Raw genomic sequence first — 21843 nt, 5'->3', positions numbered from 1 at the left:
TACACTCACTACTGTTGCCGGAACGGCCGAATGATGTATGGTATGTCGTTTGCCGGCTATTATTCTTATTGGAGAGAGATTGTTTATTTATGAGATGAGGGCCAGCGTTTCACAAAAGATGGAATGAACAAGCGATACTTGAGTAACTTGACCGACAATCCTTCAGTGGCGAGCGAGAGGGACCGTTTGTTTGCTCGCGGATTTGGCCGGAATAGGCACACGCGCGGAACTACCCCTGGTTGCCCGGGAGAAGAGGGCTGGCGGTGAGGTAGATAGCTGCAGCTGTCCTTGGCCGCTTAGCAATATTGTTTGAGTCTTTGAAAGTTGCTGTGGAAATTTTTAAGATTGATAGAGAGTGACAGGAGGCAATGGAGACAGACGAGACGTAAGGTAGGTATCGGCGGCCACTGAGAAGAGCAGAACGGCAAAAAGCCTCCTCGTGGTTCTCCACTATGAGTCGAAATAAATAAATCCCGGTAGCAAGGTGCTGCAGTACCGTACACCGCTCCTCCGTGTTTATTTTGAAGGTTTGGGAAAACATTCGTCGTTTCGCGCCATCCCACGCGCCCCTGCTGAATGAATAGTTCGCGATACGAAATACTGTAGAAGTGTGTCCCAAAAGAGAATGGCAGTTTTGCTCCTGCTCCCGAACCACCTTGTGTCGGTCAGGATGAACTCTTCCGGGTAATAATGAACAAGTAGGATTGTCTGTCATACGGCCATAGGCAGGGCAGTCGGAACTCCTCGACTTGTGCCTTATGCGCCCTGGACTTTCTCGAGGTTCAGCACTGGCAGTTGTAGATAGATTGGCTGGATAACAAAAGAGTCAACAGGACTCTCTCTCCTCACCAGGCGGTCTCGAATGTTTCGTCCAAATAAGGTGCCCAACTTACCCGACCAGGGGTTCCTACTAGTCCGTTCATGGGAACCGTCTCCCGCTGAGCGCCCGCCGCCCTCTCCAGCAAGTGGGAGACGAGCACTGTGGTGTATTATACATATCTTACTGGCTCGGGCCCTCAGGATTCTGCAGGCGGGGGCGTGACCCAGTAGTCGTCAGAAGAGAAGAAACGAGATGCCTTGGCTAAGGGGTTGGGCATTCAGGAATCAATCATACCGTTGTTGGGTGCAGTCTGGAACATCTTCCGATAGCACGCAGCGCTCTCCTACCTATCACCGCGGCGGACTCCCTCAAGGCTCGCTCCCCATCAGTTGAGGCCGCCGTGCCTAAGGGGGGGTGTGCACTGTGCATTCGATCCGGCGGGGGGGAAAGGGCTTTAGGGGGAGGACATGACGGCATCAGCATTATTGCTCACAGGTTAAGTTTTTCCAACGGTTGATCACGATGGGGGGGGGAGGTTCATGAAGATCATGCAACGAGAACAAGAGCCTGAACCAGAGCCAGAAATAGAAGCACGAACCAGACAGACAGACGTGTGGACGCGTGACATGGATGGTCAGAGCAGCAGTCATGAAGGGATTGGAATCAATCAATCAATCTCCTTCGTCCGTCCGTGTATCACCGCGCGGGACTGGAGCAGGTCGGTACAAAAGGACCTCATCTACTACGCGTAAGACCACGAGCCTGCGAGGTACTGCTGCTTCGTATACGACGGACGGGAGGATAGATAGGGTAGGATAGGATAGGATTGGATTGCCTCAAGTCGGCGATTGGCGTTCGTTTTCCTGTTACGAGGTTGACCCTCTCCAAGACCAAGACCCCCCCCTTCTCTCTCTCCCTTCGGCGCGCGGCGGTCAACCCATCCATCACTCGACCAACAACAATGACTCTGGGAGGGCCCTGGCGACTCCAATAAGGACGCGCGGGCATGGTTGCGCTGCGGAAACAAACCTGGCCCCGGGCCACTTGTCATGCAAGAGGGCGGTGGGGAGCCTATCGGGGCTCGTCGTCGCGGCAAGCATCGTCGCGGATTCGCAGCGATGCGCAGAGATTCGCAGAGACTGAGAGACGGGGCGGGACTCTATGAGCACGCTTGGGTTAGTAGTGGACTGGCTCCGTAGATGCCCAACCTCGCGGGGGGGCCATGATCCATCAGCAGGAAGCATGCGCAGCAGCAGAGGAGCATGAGCTACGGGAGAGTAGGATGTTGTTGTGGTTGTTGTTGTTGTTGTACACAGGATGGATGATGAATGTTCCATCCAGGACCCCTCTGTCCCCATTCCCGTCCCCGTCCCCGTTCCCTGTCTCCCCCGACCAACACGGTAAGGCCGTCCAAATGATCAGCTTCTATCGCTTGCACCCGCACCCGCCTTGCTTTTCCCTCCCGTTTTTTGCATGGCGCCAGGAGGGGCGAGAGGGACGAGAGGGACGAGGAGCGAGGGGGGCCAGGGGCGGGCGGGCGGTGGTGGGCACTGGGCACTACTGGGCACTGAGAGCACTGGGCAGAGAGACTCCGTCGATGGGATGGATCTGTCCATGTCGATAGGCCGGGGCAGCGTCCCCTTCGAACCCATCCACTTGACGGCCTTGACTCTCTGCACTTGCAGACTACTGCTCCATCCGCTGCCCGGAGAGAGAGGCGCGCTGGGATAAGAACCTGGAGCACCCGTCCCTATACATATCACGGCGATCTACTCACCACACCACATAACAACAACAATAACAACATAACTTGCACATACCGTTCTATACCCGCTGTACGGTATAGACGCTCAGGACGCCCAAGACTCTTAGACTCAAGTCTCAGTCTCGGTCTCACTCTCACTCTCACCTCCCTCCTCCCTCCTCCGTACTTCTACTTCTTCTTCGTACACCTTACAACGTTTGTCTCCCCTCACTCCCGGGAGGCCTTCTTTGCTATTACACGAACCCAATCCTCCTCGAATAATAATCTCTCTGTCACCCCTCAGTGACACTTACGACCGCTTCACTTCATCCTCTCTGCTTCTTCTTAATCGTCGTGGTCATCGGCGATTCCTCCTCTTGTTCATCTTCATCGCTTCATCGCTTCACCGCCAGCCCACCTCCACCACCACCACACACATATCCGGACCTCGCTTCCCTTCCCCCACCACCACCACCACCACCGCAAATCCCGACGACCATGGCAGCATTTCAAAACTACTACCGGCCGTCCTCCCTGACGCTCGATACGCACACCCATAATTACTTCGAAGAGGACGAGGGCAGTATCTTGGACGACCACATCCTCGACCACAGCACCCTGGATTCAGCTTTGGAGATGTCACCACCCATGAACGGCAGCCGGCGGGATTCGTTTGCAGTATCGTCCGCATTGTTCTCGCCCAAGGCCGATGAATGGCAGCATGTCGACATGCAGTCGATGCCTTCCAACAATCCGTTTGTGGAGCAGAGCAAGAATCCTTTCATGCGGCTCGATGCGCAGTCCTCGTCGTATGGGCACCAGGGTCACGGATGGTCGATGGGCAATGGTTCGGGCATGAGCACACCGATGCAGCAAGTTCACGATGGCTTACCGGCGGAGTTCGATGTCAATGCACCCATCTTCCAACGACCGATGCAAGAGCAGACCCCCTTCAGCAATTCCGGAAACCACCAGATGCCGTTGTTCTCCTCGGCAAATACCAGCAACGGATCCATCCCCCCCTCACCTCAAAAGGAATGGTCGGTAGCGGAGGCGATGGATCATCGAGCCATGCCGAAGCGGATGAGGCCTCACAGTCCAGCCCTGAGGTCACACACCGATATGTCAAGGAGAGGAGATGGTATTCGGAAAAAGAACGCCCGATTCGACATCCCCGCTGAAAGGAACCTCACCAATATCGACCAACTGATTGCCCAGTCCACCGATGAGCAAGAGATCAAGGAGCTCAAGCAACAAAAGCGCCTCTTGAGGAATAGACAAGCAGCGTACGCCTTCCTATATTTTGGTCTCATCTCCCCTTTGGTTGGCCTCGGCCCACTAACCTTCACTTTAGACTTGACTCCCGTCAGCGAAAGAAACAGCATACCGAGAGACTCGAGGATGAGAAGAAGCATTACACTGCTCTCATTAGCGAGCTCGAGGAGGAGTTGGCCGAGGCAAAGCTAGCTCTCGATGAGTGGGCTTGTAAGGAACAGCAGTACCAACAGTACATCGAGAACATGCAGCTCGAGAAGGAAGAGATGGTTCGAAACCACACCATTGAATCTGGCGACCTCCGCAAGAAAGTGAGTGTGCTCACCGAGCATATTCAGAGATTGGAGAGTACCGGCATGTCAAACGTCCCCAGCTCTACCGGTTTCTCTGCCGACTATGCAGACATCGATAGTCTCACAATGGACGGTGCTTGGGACAACATCTCCTTCGTCAATGATTTCGCTGCCGAGCCTGAGGTCAAGGTCGAGAACGCTGTTGTTCCTGTCAAGAAGACTGAAAACTCCCTGCTGAGTGAACCGGAAAAACCTGCTGCTCAAGGCCTCCTGTTGATGCTGCTCCTCTTTGGCGCCTTCGTTGCTTCAAAAGGCTCGACACCCAGCATTCCTAAAATGTCAGATGATGTTCGAGCTGCCTCGGCCACTCTCCTCGAGGATATCTTCAAAGATGCTGGCGTGCCACAAACTGCCTCCGGTGTCTCTGAGGTCGCAGCTCCACTCCCTTCTGGCAACTCCAACTCCTGGTCAAACAACCCTGTTCCGTCAATGGGGGGAAGTGAAATGGTCGGCGTCGCCTCATCGACTCTTGGGGACCTCGCAGACAGCCTTGCACAACCGACCGAAGAACAGAACAACGAGCAACTTTTCTCGCTATCAGCAGCGCAATATAATGGTCTTGTCTCTCCGGATTTCCTGCAGAATAGCCCTCCTCGTTCAACCTCTCAAGGACGTCGGAATCTCGGGGAAACTCTTGCTGCTATGAGAAGCAATAGCAAGAACTCTGCAGCTGAGGTGTACACTCGTTCACTCCTTTGGGATCAGGTTCCAAGCGAGGTCGTCCGCAACTTTGCGAAGATGGTTTCGGAATGCAACAATTCACAGAACGAGCAAAAGGAGTGCAACGTCGCTGGGTAGATCCCGTTCGACGATTATCTCGTCGGACTTCACTGGCCCACTCGGGCATACCTTTCCTTTCTACAATCATGTTTACAACCTCAAACCATTACGAGATCTTGTGCTCACGCATTTACGGATTTCATTTTTGTTTTATGGGCAAGCGAGCGAGCGTTGAATTTTGGTTTCCTTTCATCTGAATGTCATTTTCCTTATTGCATATTTCATCATCATGGCACAGCGAGCGAGGGAATTGCCGGGTATAGCGCAACAACGAGCACAGATTCAGCTCTGGGAAAGGGCATTCATGTAAATTGACGACAGGACGGGGGGAAACGGGTACCGGACGGAGGATAAAAAACGTCCACACATATTTCCTACCTATCTAAGACGACTTGACGAAATTCACGACTTAAAGATACCACCACCATCCAACATTACACTCTACGACAGCATGACGAATACGACCCTAACGATTCGCACGGCGTGGATCGATGATGCTTGATGATGAAAAATACTACGACAGAGAGAGGGCACAGTGTTTATTGGCTAATGATCATGAAGATCTGATCCAGCTTGACTCTTTAATACCTTTTTTTTTTTTTTTGGCTTTTTTTTTGGCTTTTTTTTTTAACGATTTCTTGCATCCCTTCCTGCATCTATTATATCCCGGGAGGCATATGTACTTAGCTTGCTTCACTTGACAGGAATATACATGAAATGAGTTAAAAAAAAGACCAAGAAAAAAAAAAAGAAAAAAGTACCAAAGAAAAAAGGGTGTGAAGAAATCATCACTTGATGAATAGCACCACCGCCTGATACCAGCGTTTGAGTTGTCGTACGTAGATCTATCTATCTATCTATCTGACCCTCTCTCTCTCTCCATATCTACCTACCTACCAATCTATCCGTTTCTGTCTTCTGTCTTCTGTCTGGATGGCCGATCAATCAAGGGGTTCTGTTCGTTCGGTTCGAACTTCGGTGCCACGGTGGCATGACTCTTTGAACCAACCCTCTTACCTTAAGGTAGTATTCGTTCATGATAGCCAGCCAATCCAATACAAACTAAACCCTTGATATGTAGGTGGGTGGGTGGTTATGATAGGGGAGTTTTCTATATCTGGATAGATAGATAGATGGAACTAGATGATAAATCTCTCGCTCTCGTATTGTTTTGGACTGTGTTACACTACAATAACGGGATGTATTATAGACAGCTATTTCATTCATTGATTGATTGATTTTATTTTATTTTTATTTTATTTTCTTTTCTTAGCTGATGCGCCATGATCACGCCTGCAGGCTTACTACCTACCTACCTACGTACAGTACGTACAGTACCTATACATACATACATACTATACATACATACCTTACATGAACATGAGACTTGCGCCCCGTCCCGACCGACCAACACCAAGCCTGCATACCCATGATCCATCAATCACGCGTTGTCTCAATAAAGTCCGGAAACCACACCACAGAACAGAAACGCGCACCATGCTGACGCCTACCTAGCGCGAACCCTGGCTGGCCTGTACTCATGGAAGAGAGAGGAGGTGAACGGAGCCGAGGGAACGAACCAACGACCTAACACGACCTAAGGTACGTACGGTATGTAACATGATACATGTACATGTACATATGTACCTATAGAGTAGTATAGAGTAGTGTAGTAGTAAAAGGGAAGGAAAAAAAAGAAGAAGAAGAGTTGGCGGGGTTTATTATGCAGCAGCAGATGATGAATCGCGACCAATCTCACTTCACTTCACTTCTTCTTCGGCTCGTCGTACTTCTCCTTCCAGATCCTGCGGAAAAACGTCCAATAGTAAGCAGCCGCACTTTTTCTCCACATAAGTGAGGTGAAGAGGGGGGGAAAGAAGAAGAAGAAACCACAGCCTATCGGCCGTGTATCGCGCTCATCATCCGGAACTCGCTCTGCACGGGATGGGGCGCGCATGCCCGCTGTTCATGCACCGGAATGACTTGGGGGGAGCGATAATGTGACTTACCAGGAATTGCCCAAGGTCTTACTGCCCGCTGCTTCGGCGCGCCGGTAGTATTTGGCTGCTGCGTACTGAGAGAGAGCCTTCAAGTCAGCCTCATGGTTCGTTGAATTGAATGGTTGATGCATATGTTGCGTGGGGTAAAAACTGCAGAGGTGCGTTGCGTGGAAGCCGAAGCCTCATTGCTGCCCAAACGCAGTCATCATAGCGACAGAGCCGTGCGTAAGCCACACACGCTGCGAGGCTGGGGAGCTTAATGGATATGGTCCCCTGAAGCTGGATGCTTCGGTTCTCATAGGGGTCGTTTTGGACATCTCCGTACCTTATCTTTCTTGCACCCAAAACCCTCAACGTAACACCAAGCAACCTCATTCATCGCATCTGGCATCTTGTGAGTCGGGCTGAGCCATCCAGGGCATCAATCGATACAACTTACCAGTGTCGCCCAAGTTTGCGGCTGTCTCGTAGTACTTTCCCAAATCAGCCAGAGCTCTCACTCAGGCTTCTCCCCGAGCCAATGCTTCACGGTTCCTTACCTGTTTTGCAGCAACCTTATCCACGTTTACTCCCCAGCCATATCGGAAGCAATTCGCCAATTCGAAGATTGCAAGAACCAGCTCGCCCTTCGCGGCACCCCCTTTCTTGATTCCCGCCTCTAGTGCTTGCTCTTCAATGGAAGCTGCATTCGAGGCCGCGGCCGAGAGGTAGGTGACGGCTTCTGTGGGGTTAGGAGTACACCCCCAACCATGCCTAGGAGAAACATCAGGATCGCATCAATGATCGGAGCCAGAACCAACACCGTAATGATAAACATCCGGGGGACATAGTTGGGTATCATCGTAACGGGCCAATTGAACCTACCTGAGAGCAAGTCCGTACATCACCTGGCTCAAGGCGTTATTCTCCCCCTTAGGATCTGCCAATCGCCCAAACATCTTTGTAGAGGTTTCCAAATCCCCGGCTTCATGGAGCCTAATAGCTTCTTGTATATTGTCGTCCGCATGCTTCGTCGACACAGGCCGCGCTGACCCTTCTCCGTTCGGTGTGCCCACTGAAAGGTTCACAAACGCTTCAATATCTGCTACGGGTCTGATTGGCGTATTTGGTGTAGTCGGTCTGCTCCTTTCTTCCCTGTTCTTCTTCGCCAAAATTGTGGCTCTCTTCTCCCATAGCGACTCACTTGCCGCCCCATCACCCTCTTCCAACGCAGTGGCTATCTCCGGTAGGTCTTGAGGCACATTCGGAGAGACAGGTGAGCTCTTCCTCAGGTGCAGGCGCTGGGATAATCTTTTCGGGGTCTTGGGCCGAGATCTATCGCTCTCGTGTGTGGAGACGGATGTGGCAGAAACCGACGACGGACTCCGCGAGCGCGGAGTAAAAAGATGATGATGATGATGATCCTTCCGCGACTCGCGATGATGGTCGTCCGTAAACGCTGCTGGTTGAGACAAATCAGGAGACGAGAAATTCGGAGGCGTTATGATCTCTTGCGTGTTCGTGTCGGTCCTTATAAACGTGAATACTGTACGCTCTTCCGAGGGGTCGCGCGGGGCTTCAGCAGCGGGAGCGCCGCCCTCGGCAAGCTTATCCTTCTTCTTAAGTATGTCTCGGAAAGGCATCATGTATAGTGACCGAGGATACGGCGGGTGTTACAGAGCTGTTGTGTTGGGAGAGAAGCTGTAAGGTTGTCGACATGTTAGGTATGTAGCGATATAAATCGGCCACAAGGTTCTTTTGTTCGACATCGCCGGGACCTGCCAAGCCTCGACATTTCATCCAAATTTAAAGGAGGAGTAAGCTTCCGCCCCCGTTGGATGCGCAAGGCCGCAATTGCTGGTCTTTTGAAGTGGCCCTGTGGAGGCTTAGAGTTGGCGCAGTTGTTCCTATGCCGTAGCATCCGCTTGAAAGAAGAGAAAATGAGCCCCTGGATTCTATAGTACCTAGGTAATCCATGTACAAGTACAAGCTTGTCAAAGTCACACATCCTCACTCGTAATAGTACGCAGCACAACCTCACGAATCCTCAGGTGATGGTCAGCAGACAATATTGTCTGAGAATATCTTTTTCATGAATACGTAATCTACTTGAAGTCCACGAGCTTCACCAATAAACTATCCTCGCCCCCTGATTCTGCATCATGCTTCGTGAAAATCTTCTTGGGTATCTCGAACTCAATAGCAGGTACTTTCTTGACTTCCTTCCGAAGTTCCGCTTCTAATAACTTTTGATGATGTTAGTAGGGGCTTTATCTTGGATTGATTTAGATGCTTACGCTGGAATACGAGTGATCGAGGAAATCTTCCAAATTGTACGCATGCTTCGTAAACTGCTCCGAGATTATCTTCGCCAGCGTCGCAAGGTTCGGATGGACATGATCTTGCAACATGACTATCTCCCATAGACTGCTTTCAATGGCGTGAGTCTCCATTGGATCCTCCTCGTCCATGAGGAATGGGTCAGACAGCCCTTGATCCTCGAGAATCTTTTTGGCCTCGGCATCTCTTGTCACTCGGTGGATCATGAAGGTACACGTAGGATGCCTCTTCAGAAGGTTGTAAATCCACGGGACGACAGGTGCAATGCCTGACGGCGATGCATTGAGTGCGAGTCTCGCGAGTCTTTTGATAAAGCTGGCAACGAGAACCGCTGGTAAATGAGTGGATGCTAAGAAAGTATCCAGCAGACGAAAGAACCTCGAACGATGCTTTGAGTGCAGAATCCCAGCATCCAGTAATGAGTATAGCTTTCGATAAAAGGAAGGGTAATCCAGGTTTCTCTCTTGGATTAAGTAGAAAACTCCGGATAGAGCCAGTAGCGAAGTCGATCCACCGGCGTTATAAGAATCGGTCAAGAAATCCATCAGAAGCTCGGGTTTTGTGAACCATGGAGCGATCAAAGTAGTCATGTGGCCTAGAATCGATTTCCTCTGCTCCTTGTCTAACTCCATGCTCATCAACGCTAACCAAGCCTCTTGTGCGCGGTTCTTGTGCTGTGTTAATGAGTAAAGGTCATGTTTCGCTTTTTTCGGAGCCGGTATATAGAAATCCTCGAGTTCTTCTTTTGAGTCCGGAACAGATTCGATTGACGTGAGGATCTCCACTGCATGATTGAAAATGCTCTTGTCTGAAGAGTCTTGATCATTTCTTACGATTTCCCTAAATCACAGTTAGAAGTTGATCCACAGATGTAAGAACAGTTACTGACTTTATGGCTTGGAATGTGTAGAATCGAATATCATCATACTCCTCAACGTATTTGTCGCCGAATTCTTTTCGAACAGATCCATCAACCTCAGGCTTCAGCAGAGCTTGTACAATTTCTGTAAGAAATGCAGCAGGGAAACTGTGGTCCTGGCCATTGCGAAGATGCTCGCCCTCCGTCTTCAACAACCTCATGCACAAAGTTAAGGCCGTAGATTCAACGCCTTCTTCACCAAAAAATAGCAGTAGCGAGGACTTGTATTCCGAATACCGTTCCTTTAACCACTTGAGCACAACAAGCTCTTTCTCAGTGGTTCCCTGTTTCTTGGTCATGTCGCCAGACACCATCAACCTCGTAAATACGCGGCATAACGAGATTGCCGCAACCACAGAGTTGTCTCCATGCTCGTTATCGTCTCGTAAAATCTTGATCAACTTCGCAATGTTGTTGTAGTTCTTCTTGGACTCGAAGATCTCGTTCTCGAGAAGTAGGATTTGCGCCTGAGCATCTTCTTCGCTGCTTTCCGATCGAGCGCGTTTCGAGGGTCCTTTCTCTGATGATGACCTCTTTCTTTTACCTGACGAACCAGTTTCACTAATAACTGCCGGCATGTTGGCGCTCTGGTTTCGTGAAATATTCTTGTAGAGCGAGGTTTGTAAAAGGTATGGAAATAAAATTTCAAGGCATCCATAAGGCATCAACTCAAATGGCAGACCCTTACCCGACTGCCGAGCATTTCTCAACCTTCAAGCACCTCAAGCTCAAATCCATCTCTCCTCATCTCACAATGGCATCTCGCGTAGCAAGAAGCGCCTTAGGTATGTAAATCGCATCTTGATTGAGCTCCTGGCAGCGCGATTGGGGATGGAAAGGTCGCTGACGTTGGCTCAGGCGCTGCTCGTCTTCGACCAGCTCTTCCTTCCCGCTCCCTTCCGGCACTCACCACATCCCTCACAACCTCTCGATCAGCATCTGGTGTTCCGGCTGAAGACCCAAAGAAGAAGGCTCAATCGATTCTCGACTCTTTGCCAGGCAACTCCTTGGTTTCAAAGACCGCGATCCTTTCGTCGACTGCCGGTGCCGCGATCTACGCTCTTAGCAACGAATACTATGTCTTGAACGAGGAAACCGTTGCTGCTTTCTGTTTGTTGAGCATCTGGACAGCCGTCTTCAAGTACGGTGGACCTCTGTACAAGGAGTGGGCCGACGGCCAGGTCAACAAGATCAAGGGTATCTTGAACGCTGCCAGAGCCGACCACACCGAAGCTGTCAAGTCGCGTATTGAGAGCGTCCAGCAATTGGGCAGTGTTGTGGACATCACCAAGACCCTTTTCGAGGTCTCCAAGGTTAGGGAAGATGGTGTAGCCGATTCGAAAGGTTGCTAACAGTTGGCAGGAAACCGCCCAACTTGAGGCTAAGGCATACGAGCTCGAGCAAACCACCGCTCTTGCCGCAGAAGCCAAGAGCGTCCTCGATTCCTGGGTTCGATACGAGGGACAAGTGAAGATCCGCCAACAAAAGGAGCTGGCTGAGAGCATCATCGCCAAGATCCAGAAGGAGCTTGAGAACCCCAAGGTCCTTCAACAAATCTTGCAACAGAGCGTCGCCGATGTTGAGAGTAAGTACCTATGTCGTGTTTTAATGTTGAATTTTACTAATTCAACGAACAGAGATCATTCAATCGAAGGCTTAATAGATAGAGAGAGACCCGAAGAGCTTGAGAGATTTCCTTTATCACCCCTGTGTCTATAAAACACCTGTGCAATAGTCTATCAAGCATTTTCCACATCTTTCTTGAATCTCCTGTGATCTCTATAGCCTCAGAAAGTTTAAATCACGCACGCCAGCCGGCTTCCAGGATCAGATGTTTTGCCATAATAGGATAGGTTACTTGGTGTGATATGCATAGTTACCGTGATATTGAAGCCTCACAGACTTAATTCTCTTCAAACGCAAAGAAGTCACTCAAATCTCATATTGGTCAGGCAAGCGTCTGCACAGCCATTCCAGTCTGATAGTATATGCCTACCAAGAGTGGTGATACAACACGCCACTCATATTTTTGAATCGACGTGACCCATCATATCTTGTTCTCATAAAACGGCTCCAACTTCATTACCCTAGTACTCTCCTTATGATGTCTATGCTCCGGGATCTTCCCACTATTTCTATACTCATTATCTAGGCAGCACACAAAGAGCACCCTTTTAGTTCACCTTCGAACCGTCCATTTGAATGAAGCATACATATATCGGCCGGCACCTTGTCACCCCTTTACGGTATCATTGTACAAGAATTCAAAGAGATCAATCTGGTGATCGATCAAGACACGAACGAACGGAATATCATCATGATTCATTTGATTTGATTCAAACGAACCACTCAGTCAAGTTTGGTGTTTGGTGATTTTTAGCTCAGAACATTATGCAAACATTCCTCTCGTTGCAAAACTCACGTTTCTGATCTGATCCGAGCTTTGGTCTTCTAACCAACTGCTGCTCGTCCTCAGATCTTTACCAATTAAATCCTAGAGATGCAATATAAAGGATTCATATATCCCCTTGCAGCAGGGAGAAAAACAAGCATTGTTATGCTGTGCCACTTGTCAGAGCAAGAATACGGGTTAGGTTGATCCAGGGTTTCAAAAATAGGGAAACCATAGGTATCTCTCTCTCTCTCTCTCCAAGCATTTATACACAGACCAGAAAAAAAAGGACCGCGATCTTTCTAGAAACCTAAACAAAACATGCTTCCCAAAAGAAAATGTGAATCATCATTGATGAAATTCAGAATTTGAGAGGCATCATCGGACAAAGAAACAGGTTAGTGTGCATCATTCATTCATTCTGTGAACAAAGAGGTATGAGGAGAAAATCGGTATGATATTGTGTATCCTGAACCTGCATTAACAAAGAATAGATAGATACCTAGATAGATAGATCATGACTGACTGACAACGAACAACGAACAATGAACAATTCCAGAAAAAGAAAAAAAAGAAAAAAAGTCTCTAAAACGAACAAAGAGCAGAAAGAAAACAATCAAACCGTCTTCTTTATGAATCTTATATCAGCCATCCCTCCTCTAAACCAGCAACAACTAACTCTCTCCCAACAAGCCCTCCAGATCAATTTTCATCAATTAATCTATCAATCATGTGCTATCACAAACGCATCATCTACAGCTGTGGACACGACGGCTGGGGCACCGAGATCAGGGCCTGTGATCACCAGCGGGCTTTCGACGACGGGTCCTGGCCGATCGCCTGCCCTGATATGTTTGCGCATCCGCTGCACTCTGTGAAATTGCAGAGGATGTGTAAGGATTGTAATTGGAAGGCGGCGAGGACCGCTGATAAGCTGATCCAGGTGAAGATGGCGATGAGGGAGTTGAATGAGACGGTGAGGAAATTGAAGATGGCTGGCGCTTCTGAGGTGGAGGAGGGATTGGAGGATGTTGGGGGGAGGGTGGAAGGGTGAAGGGAAATCAGTTGGCAGATGATACGTTCGAAGTGCTACATGGCAATGACAATGTATGAAAATGAACCCCTATTAACGGATGATGCAGTCCTAGAATGATAGAGGCAAGAAGACGTTTCTCTGGACGAAACTACATTAGGGCAAAAGAAAGACAATTATAAACAAGAAGGGTTCTGGAATTCTCATTTCCTACTCAGGTCTGATTCTATAGACCACTATGAGAATACATCAGCCTCCCTTTCTATGCCCCATGTCAAGTAGTTATCTCTACCTTCCCAGCTTTTGGTATGCGCCTAAAACTCCATGCGGTGCAAGATTGCAATATCAAATGAGGTGGCTACTCAAACGAGCAAAACACTACGATAGTTAGCATTTTGCCTTGAGGAAGATTGACCTTAACTTACGCATTTACACATCCATCGTTCTCACAGTTGTTTGTGATCTGGTTGGCGAATGAGGTCAGTACACGATTTCCGAATCCGAAGGGAGCAGAGCAAGGGAATGCCCTTTCTCAGCTTGAGGGATCTATAGCTACTAACCTGCGCCCATCTACCCCAGACAACCTTGCCTCCAGCTGTCACCAAACCCAACTCAGAGACGTTGACCTCGATGATTGTGCCCTTGGTCAAAACGCCCAACTAGTGGAAGTTAGCAAGGTCCTTGCTTTTGATCACGAAAATTTTTGGAGAGATAATGTGGATTCCACGTTGGAGTTGGCATCCACAAATTCTACATAAAAATTTATTCGACTTACCTGAGTGTACATTGGATTCTGGGGGTTTTTCTTAACGCTGATAATTGGAAGCTGCACGGTAACACTATCCACCCGTAAAATTAGCATGTATTCCTCGAATAGAGCCGAAGCCTGGACACAGGTTCCTCGAATCTTGAAGCAAGCTTCAACAGTAAAGGCAAAGGAGTTATGTCAGAAATACGTACCCTAATTCCGGGTGAGTGACATTGGCCTTCTTGTAACGCAGACCCATGGGACGGATGAAACGCTCGTATTTGACAGGTCCTATGGAAGTTAGTACAACAAGTTCTAGACTGACCATGTTTGAGGGTAGCAAGCTCTATGGATAGCAGGAGAGACTTGTCTTGCAGTTCACAGAGCTGCCTCGAAACTGAAACTCTTTGGGCCAAATATACGTACTTCTGGTAAAGTCTGGTCCGACGAATGTAGGTTTTGTACTAGAAAACACAGTCAGCATTTCTGAGCTGCAGGTTCGTTCATGGTCTTTGGGCAACACCCCGAAGAAAAGCCATGCCCCTCAACTTCAAACCTGGTCCAAACCTCGCAGTGAAATAGGGTGTACACATACATCATTCTCTTCCAGCCCTTCTTCGCAGTTTTCTTGCCCGTCTTCACGACCTTGAACATTTCTTCCTCTGCAATTCCCCTAACTTTCGGTAGAGGAACAGAGAATTTGGCCGCCTTCTCGGCGCGCTTGTTCTTGATCGCACTTGACAGAGCTTTCGCATTTGTAGGATTTGACCGATCAAGAAGATATTGCGGCAGAGGAGTGCTGGAAGGCTCGTTGGGGGCGGACGACTTGACATTGCGCTCTTCGTGGGCCTTGATTTGCTTCTTCATCTGGATCTTCTCATGATGCCTCTTCTTCTGGTATAATTTCGCCCGCAATCCAGTCAGCTTCTGTGCATCTTCTGACGCCTTGTGGCCCTCTCGTGCTGCTCTCTTTCGGGCCCTCTCTTCGTGATCGAGGCGCCGACCGTGTAGCTTGCGCCACCGGTCCATATACTCATTTTGAGGCTACAAAGCATTAGTTCTCAGTGTAGATAAAATTGCGAGCGGATAACTCACCATGATGGGCTATAAAAGTGCGAGGGGTCGAGTAGAATAGGGAATGCCCAGAAGAGGTTTGTGATAATCGATAACGAATATTTTCCAAAGTTGTGGAGCTAGCCATTTCTGGGTTTGGCGTGCGCTTAGTCATCCAAGAAATGTTAACCTCGAGGAAATATCTTGGGCTTTGAGCATTAGGAGTTGAGCATTGGCCCGAGGAAAGACAGCCTCACGCCTCACAATGTTCAGTAGGACGATCAGGAAGTCCATCTTGGACACAAGAATACCAACCTCGGCGCTCCCGCCTCCTTTCCTCCTCCCGAACCGCGCTCGATTCTTCAACACCACCGCCCAACATGTCGAACCACCAACGGATGGATTCAAAGCCTCCGAAGTAGCTACTCCAAAATCCCCAGCAGCGTCTTCGAGACCAGCAGCTACCTCCTCGATCCCCTCCCCGCCCCCTCCACCTCCTACGCCAGCATCATTCTCCCCGTCTGTCAAGGAGCAGCTCCCCCTCCTCGCAGCTCAACCCTCCCACTACATAAGCGCCCATATCCATGGCCGGCCCTACCTCGTCACCCAGGGGGACATCATCCGGCTCCCCTTCCGCATGCCGGGCGTTGTCCCCGGGGACATTCTCCGACTGAACCGAGCATCGAGCCTGGGATCGCGAGACTACACCTTAAAAGGGGCGCCCTACCTGGACGAGAGGATATTCGAGTGCCGCGCGAGAGTCATGGGGACCGAGGCAGAGCCCATGCGCATCAAGGAGAAGAAGAAGCAGAGGAATCGGAGGACCAAGACCGTGAGGAGCAAGCATAAGTTTACGATCCTGAGGATTTCAGAGTTGAAGGTTAATAATTTGGAGGATATTGAGGGGTGAGGGGGACGTGTGAATCTTTAGGTTTGGAAATGGGCCATAGGATGGCATTGATGATAGCCAGGATAGCCTGTGGTGGTTATGCAAGGTCGCTCTTGGCTGATCTTGCTTGTGAGATGTATACAATATGGAGGACACAACCAATGTACTATATTTGACCTACGCATAGAATGGAGTCGAGGTACGAACATTGTTAAAGACAAGCTCTTATTTTGTCCCAATTTTACTTGTCAATTGGGATATCAAAGATCTTGCACAAACTGAGCCATGGAGTAACAAAAAGTCTTTTGTCATTAATCTCTATCTCACGGTTTTCAACAACGCGTCCGGGTATCTTTGGATGGTGTGAAAATAGGCCTTGCATGCGTCTTCCTCCTCAGTCTCTCACTCCTCGTATCAGTAAAGGAAGACACTAGGAGAGTTCTTAATCTAGAACCTGCTCCAATGTCTTGCGCACAAATTGCTGTTTGTCCAGCCTCTTGAGCTGTTTCAACTTCTGCCCCAAACATTGTAGCCTCTCAACCAGCATCCCCAGCCCTCAAGCATCCCAAACAACAAACCTCTCCTTCCGTTCCTTTCTCTACACAGCATCGACTGCAAACCATGCGCCTGTGCCCCGTAGTCCTTCCTTCCTTCCAGGCTGTCTTCGCACTGAACCCATCATCAATGTCATACACTGTGTCCATTCTGTCCGCCCTTCCACTAAACTCCACATCCTGCCCCGCTCCATTGAATGAGAAATCCAGAGAATTGTAATCGCCCTCCATTACTCCATGATTGTCTGCACCCCAGCCTGGACACTCCCTGATACAGATGTAGCATGTCCGTCTCGCACAACCTTCGCAGTCCGCAAAGGCATCTAGCTCAGACTTGACGGTCGGTTTGCGACGGCAGATATGGCATGGGCTGAGATCGATCTTGGGCTTCCTATCTTCTCCAGCTCGATCTATGGCGTTATGCGGGTATCTTTCTTGCGTAAAGTAGAGATCGTTCTCAACAGCATGTGGCTCGACGCGCTGTCGTTTCTGGTCGTGGCGGCGGGATCGGGGTATCAGTTGCTTTCGTTCATTAGGTAGGGTATTGCTGAATTCAGTATTGAAAATAGGAGCCGGCTCGGGAATGGAAGCACGTTGAAGGTGCGGACTGGATGGTCAGTTCTGGATGCCCGATCTAACAAGGTAGGAGGCTCAACTTACCTAGAGAGCTTCATTTGCATTTCGATATTATTTGGTCCATCTTCTCGTCTCCTCTTTCGTCCACAGAGAGGCGAAACCGTTCCTTGTGCTACAGAAGGCATGTCGCTGGCACTGTTTTGGTGTTGAGGCGGGGGGAGATCGTAGATGACTTAGAGGCTTCTGTTGTTGATACCAATGTTCTCTACACTCTAAGAATGACAGAGGCAGCGAGTGAAGAGATGTTGAGCCCCTGCCTGTGCAAATCAATGCAGTGGCCCGAGAAAGGCTGAGAAATGAAGGTTGTAGTTCCACGTCGGTCGGTCGTTGTACTGTACTTTGTAGTCCTGGCGGCTAGAACCGCGCGCTAGGCAGGGACAGGGCTGTAGTGTACAGCAATATTTAACAAGAAGACTTCCCCTCTTCACCCTTCACGTGGCAGTTTCTTTTTCTTTTACAGGTCTGTGGATAATATTTATTCAATTAGTTCTTTTTCCTATTCTAGTCAATGTATTCCTTGTAATGCAAGACTCCGCGCAATGCAGATGGATACAAGAAGTCGCCTCTCATGGTCCCACGCTCTGGAAGTTCGTCCACTGGCAGCTACAGCCTCCTGTTCCACCATCAAAGCCTCCAAGAGACGGGTCCGAAGTGTTTGTGAATATGCTTGGAGCTGGATTGACTACTGTTCCCCCAAAGCCTCGATTCTCTGTGTTGATGTGCGCGCTCGTTGATATGATGCCCTCTCGATCGTTCATGCTATAGCAATACAACATCTTCAACGCTGGATCGCCTCCGTGACGATCAATTGTAATCGTAATCGGATATGGAAACGATCCAGGTTGCCTGAAGTCTTTACCGGGCGAAGATGTGCTGGAGGTCCCATTAAGGAGACGGGTTGTTGCATTCGCTCGAGTCCACATCTGAACCAGAAATCGAGTCTGAGACCAAGTACATCTAAACGCTGCCTCGGATTCGGTGGCCCCACCATTCTCGTCATCTGGAACTTCCCCATTACCAGAGTTTGTCTCGTTGAGCGCAGTAATAGATTTCAAGAAGATAGAGCGGTCAAAATATGTATAGAAACCATAATGCTCTGATGGAAGCCCCCGATCGTACAGTCTGATCGGCTGTTGAGAAGGCAATGGTAGAAGATTTGCAGGTGCAGCGGTTCCATCAGGGTTCAAACTGGGAGCCGGTATAAATGCCGTGATGTTTGGGAAAGGACTGGTGGAGTTGTCGATATTCTGGCGCGATCCAAGATCTCGCTTTCCCACGGAAGTCGTTGTGGGCAGGAATGATATGTAGAAGGGTGTAGGCTCTCCAGCCTTATTGGCGGAGACAATACCATCTGTTGTTGCACCCAAAAAAGCTTCCTCCGCAAAAGATGGTGGGGCTGGATTGGGGACAAATGTAACTATCTGTCGAGCCCTGAGAAGCAAGTCTCTAATGAACTGCCCTGCAGTTACAGGGTTTCCCACAAAGCTTCGAGTCACTAAATTTGGATTTCCCGTGACGTTCGCAAAAGTAGCATTCGCTGAGCTGCTATTATCCCACTGTATCTGTAGAAGGAAGTTTGGCTGGTTTGGTTGGTTTGGCGCGACAGATGCTTGTTGTTCCTTGGGCAAATCACAGCTCCATTGGGTTGCCGGGAATACACAGCCAGTATTGGCCTGTGTATTGATAGGGGCTGCTACTGTCGAAAGACCGGTGTATATTGGCGGAAATCCAGTAAGGTTAAGCCACTGGGATGGTCCAATAACGGTGTTCGACTTTCGATGGAGAGTTGTAGCGAGAACAACCACCACTATCATCATCGAGAGGAACCCGGCAATAAGACCACAGTATATGCGTCGTTTCCTGCGACCTTCTGCACCGCTTCGGCCATAACATCCCCTGTTGGAGATACAGCCGCGACCTCGCCACAAACCCCCAGCTTTGCGCGCTATCGTGTCTTCCTTCTCATAGCGCTGGCGCTTCGCTTCTGCCTTCTGAGCCTTTTTCGAAGGCTGCTGCAAGACCTCAGGGGTAAAGCTCTTTGACGGTAATCCAGGATATCCTGAATTCAGATTGATTGGCCTTCGAGCTGCAGGAGGTACAGGCACGTTGGACATCGGGATGCCGCCCCCGGACGACATCGCCTGCTGTAGTCCGGGAGACACAGGTCCAGGAGAGGCAGGGTATTGAAGGGTTTGATTATTTTCTCGGCTCTGAATATCCTGAGGAGGAAGAATGGCCCGGCATCGAGGACGTGCCGGAGACGGTGAATACGGAGGTGGCGGTGGTGACCGTTCAAGAGGGGCGTGGGCTTCCCGGGCAGGTTGGACCTCCTGCCGGGTAGCAGACTGAGCATTCACGGGCTCATCACTGAGCTCGCCCAAACGGGGTTGCACAAACGGATTGTTGCTCTGGTATGCTGAGGTATTAGATCTATTGGACAAACCAGGCACTTCCCGGTCATCTCCTCGAAATCCAGAAGTGTCGATAGCCGGCGCAGTTCCAGACATGCTATGGTCTAGCTGATGTTCGATATCCTCTGCTTCCGGCATCGACGTTGTGGTGCGTTCGAGCCCGGTAGTATCTGAAAGAACAAATGGTCTAGTCCCATTAGAAGGTTGAGCCTCGTGTCTCGTGCCACAGAGAACTGGGGCCAGCTCCGCTGGCCTGGGATGTTTTGACTGATCCTCCTTTGCTGATGCATCCCACCATGGCTCTGAGTTGATGGTAGTAGATGTTGCGGGAGTCAGGGGCGAGACTTGCTTCTCCCATGATTTCTGTTCCCCTCCTGTTTCTGTTGCTTTTGTAAATGCAGTAGCTAAACTGGGGAGAGCGGATGGTTGCCGATCCTCGAAGACCCCACGTGTTGCTACTGTATTTGACCGTGTCATGAATGGGGTACCTATGTAGGTCCACCAACCTTTTGAACGGTGACGCGTTGCAACTGTACTGATACTCGCATGCTTGTTGTCTTTAGAGGCGGCTGATATCGAGCGAGCACGCCCTGTTCTCTCGAGCACGGGACTTTCGTCCTCTTCGAATACAGTGCATGTCGAAACTATGCGAGATTTTGAGGGACCATTATATTCTGTATCTTCATCTCCCCAAGTTGTAACATCGTCTGAGTCGGGTGAGAAGTAGCTTCTCTGGGCAGCCATTCTTTGCCTCTCGCTTTCGAGAACAGAGACTGGCATCTGGGGTACGGGTGGCGCACCTTTTGGAGTGGATATGCCAATGGCATTGTGTGACGACTGGGAATATATACTCGACGCAGGCCTCGGGTATTCCTTAAGAGACCGGCTATTATCATCTAGTGGGGACCAGATAGGACCTTCTGGAGCGGATGTGATAATGATGGTGGGAGTTTCTGGGCTGTGACCTGGGGGGGTGCGCTGTACATAACTTTGAAGAATCTTGGAAGTATCCGATGATGCTGTTTGGGGGCTCAAAGTATGCTCCGCTAGTCTAGCTGATGGAATAGATATACCTATGACTATGGGGCGGTCACTTGGTGACAGATCGTCACCCAAGTTTAGTGGAGAAGGTACAAGGCCCTTGGGTTTTATTCTTGCCGAAAGTGCTGTTTCATCCACAGCTCCTGGAGCCGATGTTGGAGTGAAAGCCTTGGGGTTGGCAGCCGGCGCCGATTCCTTAGCTTTCCTTGACTTCCAAAACCCCCCTGATGATTGCGTCGACTTGCCATCTAGGGCCTGAAGGGCAGCCAGATCGACGAAACATCCCATTTGCGGCATGGGTTTCGACGGTGGAAATTGTACAGGTTGGGGCACTACTGTGGTACCCGGGTACTTGGAGAAGTTCGTTATTAGTTTGATGCCAGCTTTCGCATTCTGCTTCTTCTGCCGTCTTTTGGATTTGTCCCGAGTCGGTTTCTGCACCGAGTATCTCTTGTCTGCCTTGCGCGTGCCCGCGCGCTTTACAGGCTTGAGCACAACTCCGGTTCTAGGAATTTCCTGAGGCCTTGCAGTTTTTGAGGGGCCGGATGAAGTGTTCTCGTCGTCATCCCACCATTCTGTATCAGACTCATTCACATCGGAAAGAGCGTCGAAGGGATTGCTTGCTCTCTCTGTTGAAGATGTACTCTGAGGACGTGCTTTTACAGCCTTAGACGTTGCTGTAGACATATTGAAGATGGTGATGAAAGAGACGTTCGGATTTGTAGCAGGGTACAGCCGCGATCGCAGTTGCTAGTTGTATCTGGTGATGGGTTGTAGTCTTTGAAAGTGCGTTGAGATGCGTTGTATTAAGTATGAGTGCGGATCAGTGAATATGTTTGGGTCGATGAGTTGGATGTGATTCTTCGAGTTTGTTGA

General features: G+C 49.8%; 10 protein-coding genes across 10 annotated transcripts; 4 read left to right on the top strand and 6 right to left on the bottom strand.

Moving 5' to 3' along the window:
- Positions 1-94: 94 nt before the first annotated feature.
- On the bottom strand, positions 95-1078 carry M430DRAFT_210169 (hypothetical protein). Its single transcript, XM_024864419.1, has 2 exons — positions 894-1078; positions 95-810 (listed from the first exon to the last, which is right to left on the bottom strand). Exon 2 carries the CDS (start codon positions 713-715, stop codon positions 230-232), a length of 486 nt encoding a protein of 161 aa, XP_024722888.1. The 5' UTR covers positions 716-810; positions 894-1078; the 3' UTR covers positions 95-229.
- Positions 1079-2620: 1542 nt separating this feature from the next.
- On the top strand, positions 2621-5227 carry M430DRAFT_210161 (hypothetical protein). Its single transcript, XM_024864418.1, has 2 exons — positions 2621-3850; positions 3919-5227. The coding sequence occupies exons 1-2, from the start codon at positions 3063-3065 to the stop codon at positions 4988-4990; spliced, it is 1860 nt and encodes a 619-aa protein (XP_024722887.1). The 5' UTR covers positions 2621-3062; the 3' UTR covers positions 4991-5227.
- Positions 5228-6737: 1510 nt separating this feature from the next.
- M430DRAFT_25814 (hypothetical protein) lies at positions 6738-8594 on the bottom strand (the record flags this gene model as incomplete). The annotated part of the gene is made up of 6 exons (XM_024865305.1): positions 6738-6777; positions 6982-7046; positions 7298-7356; positions 7412-7445; positions 7512-7725; positions 7837-8594. The coding sequence occupies 6 exons, from the start codon at positions 8592-8594 to the stop codon at positions 6738-6740; spliced, it is 1170 nt and encodes a 389-aa protein (XP_024722886.1).
- A 462-nt stretch (positions 8595-9056) lies between these two features.
- Positions 9057-10509, bottom strand: M430DRAFT_98076 (hypothetical protein; the record flags this gene model as incomplete). The annotated part of the gene is made up of 3 exons (XM_024870092.1): positions 9057-9197; positions 9249-10131; positions 10181-10509. The coding sequence occupies 3 exons, from the start codon at positions 10507-10509 to the stop codon at positions 9057-9059; spliced, it is 1353 nt and encodes a 450-aa protein (XP_024722885.1).
- A 537-nt stretch (positions 10510-11046) lies between these two features.
- M430DRAFT_273451 (hypothetical protein) lies at positions 11047-12052 on the top strand (the record flags this gene model as incomplete). The annotated part of the gene is made up of 2 exons (XM_024865586.1): positions 11047-11523; positions 11573-12052. Coding segments are annotated over 2 exons (834 nt in total), but the record flags the coding sequence as incomplete, so codon positions are not given.
- A 1280-nt stretch (positions 12053-13332) lies between these two features.
- Positions 13333-13656, top strand: M430DRAFT_16783 (hypothetical protein; the record flags this gene model as incomplete). The annotated part of the gene is made up of 1 exon (XM_024863519.1): positions 13333-13656. The coding sequence occupies one exon, from the start codon at positions 13333-13335 to the stop codon at positions 13654-13656; it is 324 nt and encodes a 107-aa protein (XP_024722883.1).
- Positions 13657-13997: 341 nt separating this feature from the next.
- M430DRAFT_16782 (hypothetical protein) lies at positions 13998-15412 on the bottom strand (the record flags this gene model as incomplete). Its single annotated transcript, XM_024863518.1, has 7 exons — positions 13998-14013; positions 14061-14098; positions 14196-14294; positions 14411-14474; positions 14596-14674; positions 14810-14847; positions 14979-15412. 7 exons carry the CDS (start codon positions 15410-15412, stop codon positions 13998-14000), a joined length of 768 nt encoding a protein of 255 aa, XP_024722882.1.
- A 289-nt stretch (positions 15413-15701) lies between these two features.
- M430DRAFT_97765 (hypothetical protein) lies at positions 15702-16346 on the top strand (the record flags this gene model as incomplete). Its single annotated transcript, XM_024870065.1, has 1 exon — positions 15702-16346. The coding sequence occupies one exon, from the start codon at positions 15702-15704 to the stop codon at positions 16344-16346; it is 645 nt and encodes a 214-aa protein (XP_024722881.1).
- Positions 16347-16608: 262 nt separating this feature from the next.
- On the bottom strand, positions 16609-17825 carry M430DRAFT_64544 (hypothetical protein). Its single transcript, XM_024869115.1, has 2 exons — positions 17540-17825; positions 16609-17486 (listed from the first exon to the last, which is right to left on the bottom strand). Exons 1-2 carry the CDS (start codon positions 17638-17640, stop codon positions 16862-16864), a joined length of 726 nt encoding a protein of 241 aa, XP_024722880.1. The 5' UTR covers positions 17641-17825; the 3' UTR covers positions 16609-16861.
- A 475-nt stretch (positions 17826-18300) lies between these two features.
- M430DRAFT_91476 (hypothetical protein) lies at positions 18301-21393 on the bottom strand (the record flags this gene model as incomplete). The annotated part of the gene is made up of 1 exon (XM_024869666.1): positions 18301-21393. A coding segment is annotated over one exon (3093 nt), but the record flags the coding sequence as incomplete, so codon positions are not given.
- Positions 21394-21843: the final 450 nt, after the last annotated feature.

The sequence above is a fragment of the Amorphotheca resinae genome, assembly GCF_003019875.1.
Source record: "Amorphotheca resinae ATCC 22711 unplaced genomic scaffold M430scaffold_3, whole genome shotgun sequence".
In the NCBI taxonomy this organism is placed as follows: domain Eukaryota; kingdom Fungi; phylum Ascomycota; class Leotiomycetes; order Helotiales; family Amorphothecaceae; genus Amorphotheca; species Amorphotheca resinae.
This window is presented reverse-complemented; position numbering and strand designations above follow the sequence as displayed.

Bases quoted from the DNA above. Each gene is read 5' to 3' on its own strand.
- M430DRAFT_210161 (XM_024864418.1), top strand. From the start codon at position 3,063: ATGGCAGCATTTCAAAACTACTACCGGCCGTCCTCCCTGACGCTCGAT. The intron at 3,851-3,918 runs GTACGCCTTCCT...CCTTCACTTTAG, and splicing joins TTGAGGAATAGACAAGCAGC to ACTTGACTCCCGTCAGCGAA.
- M430DRAFT_210169 (XM_024864419.1), bottom strand. From the start codon at position 715: ATGACAGACAATCCTACTTGTTCATTATTACCCGGAAGAGTTCATCCT.
- M430DRAFT_64544 (XM_024869115.1), bottom strand. From the start codon at position 17,640: ATGCCTTCTGTAGCACAAGGAACGGTTTCGCCTCTCTGTGGACGAAAG. The intron at 17,487-17,539 runs GTAAGTTGAGCC...CTGACCATCCAG, and splicing joins ATGCAAATGAAGCTCTCTAG to TCCGCACCTTCAACGTGCTT.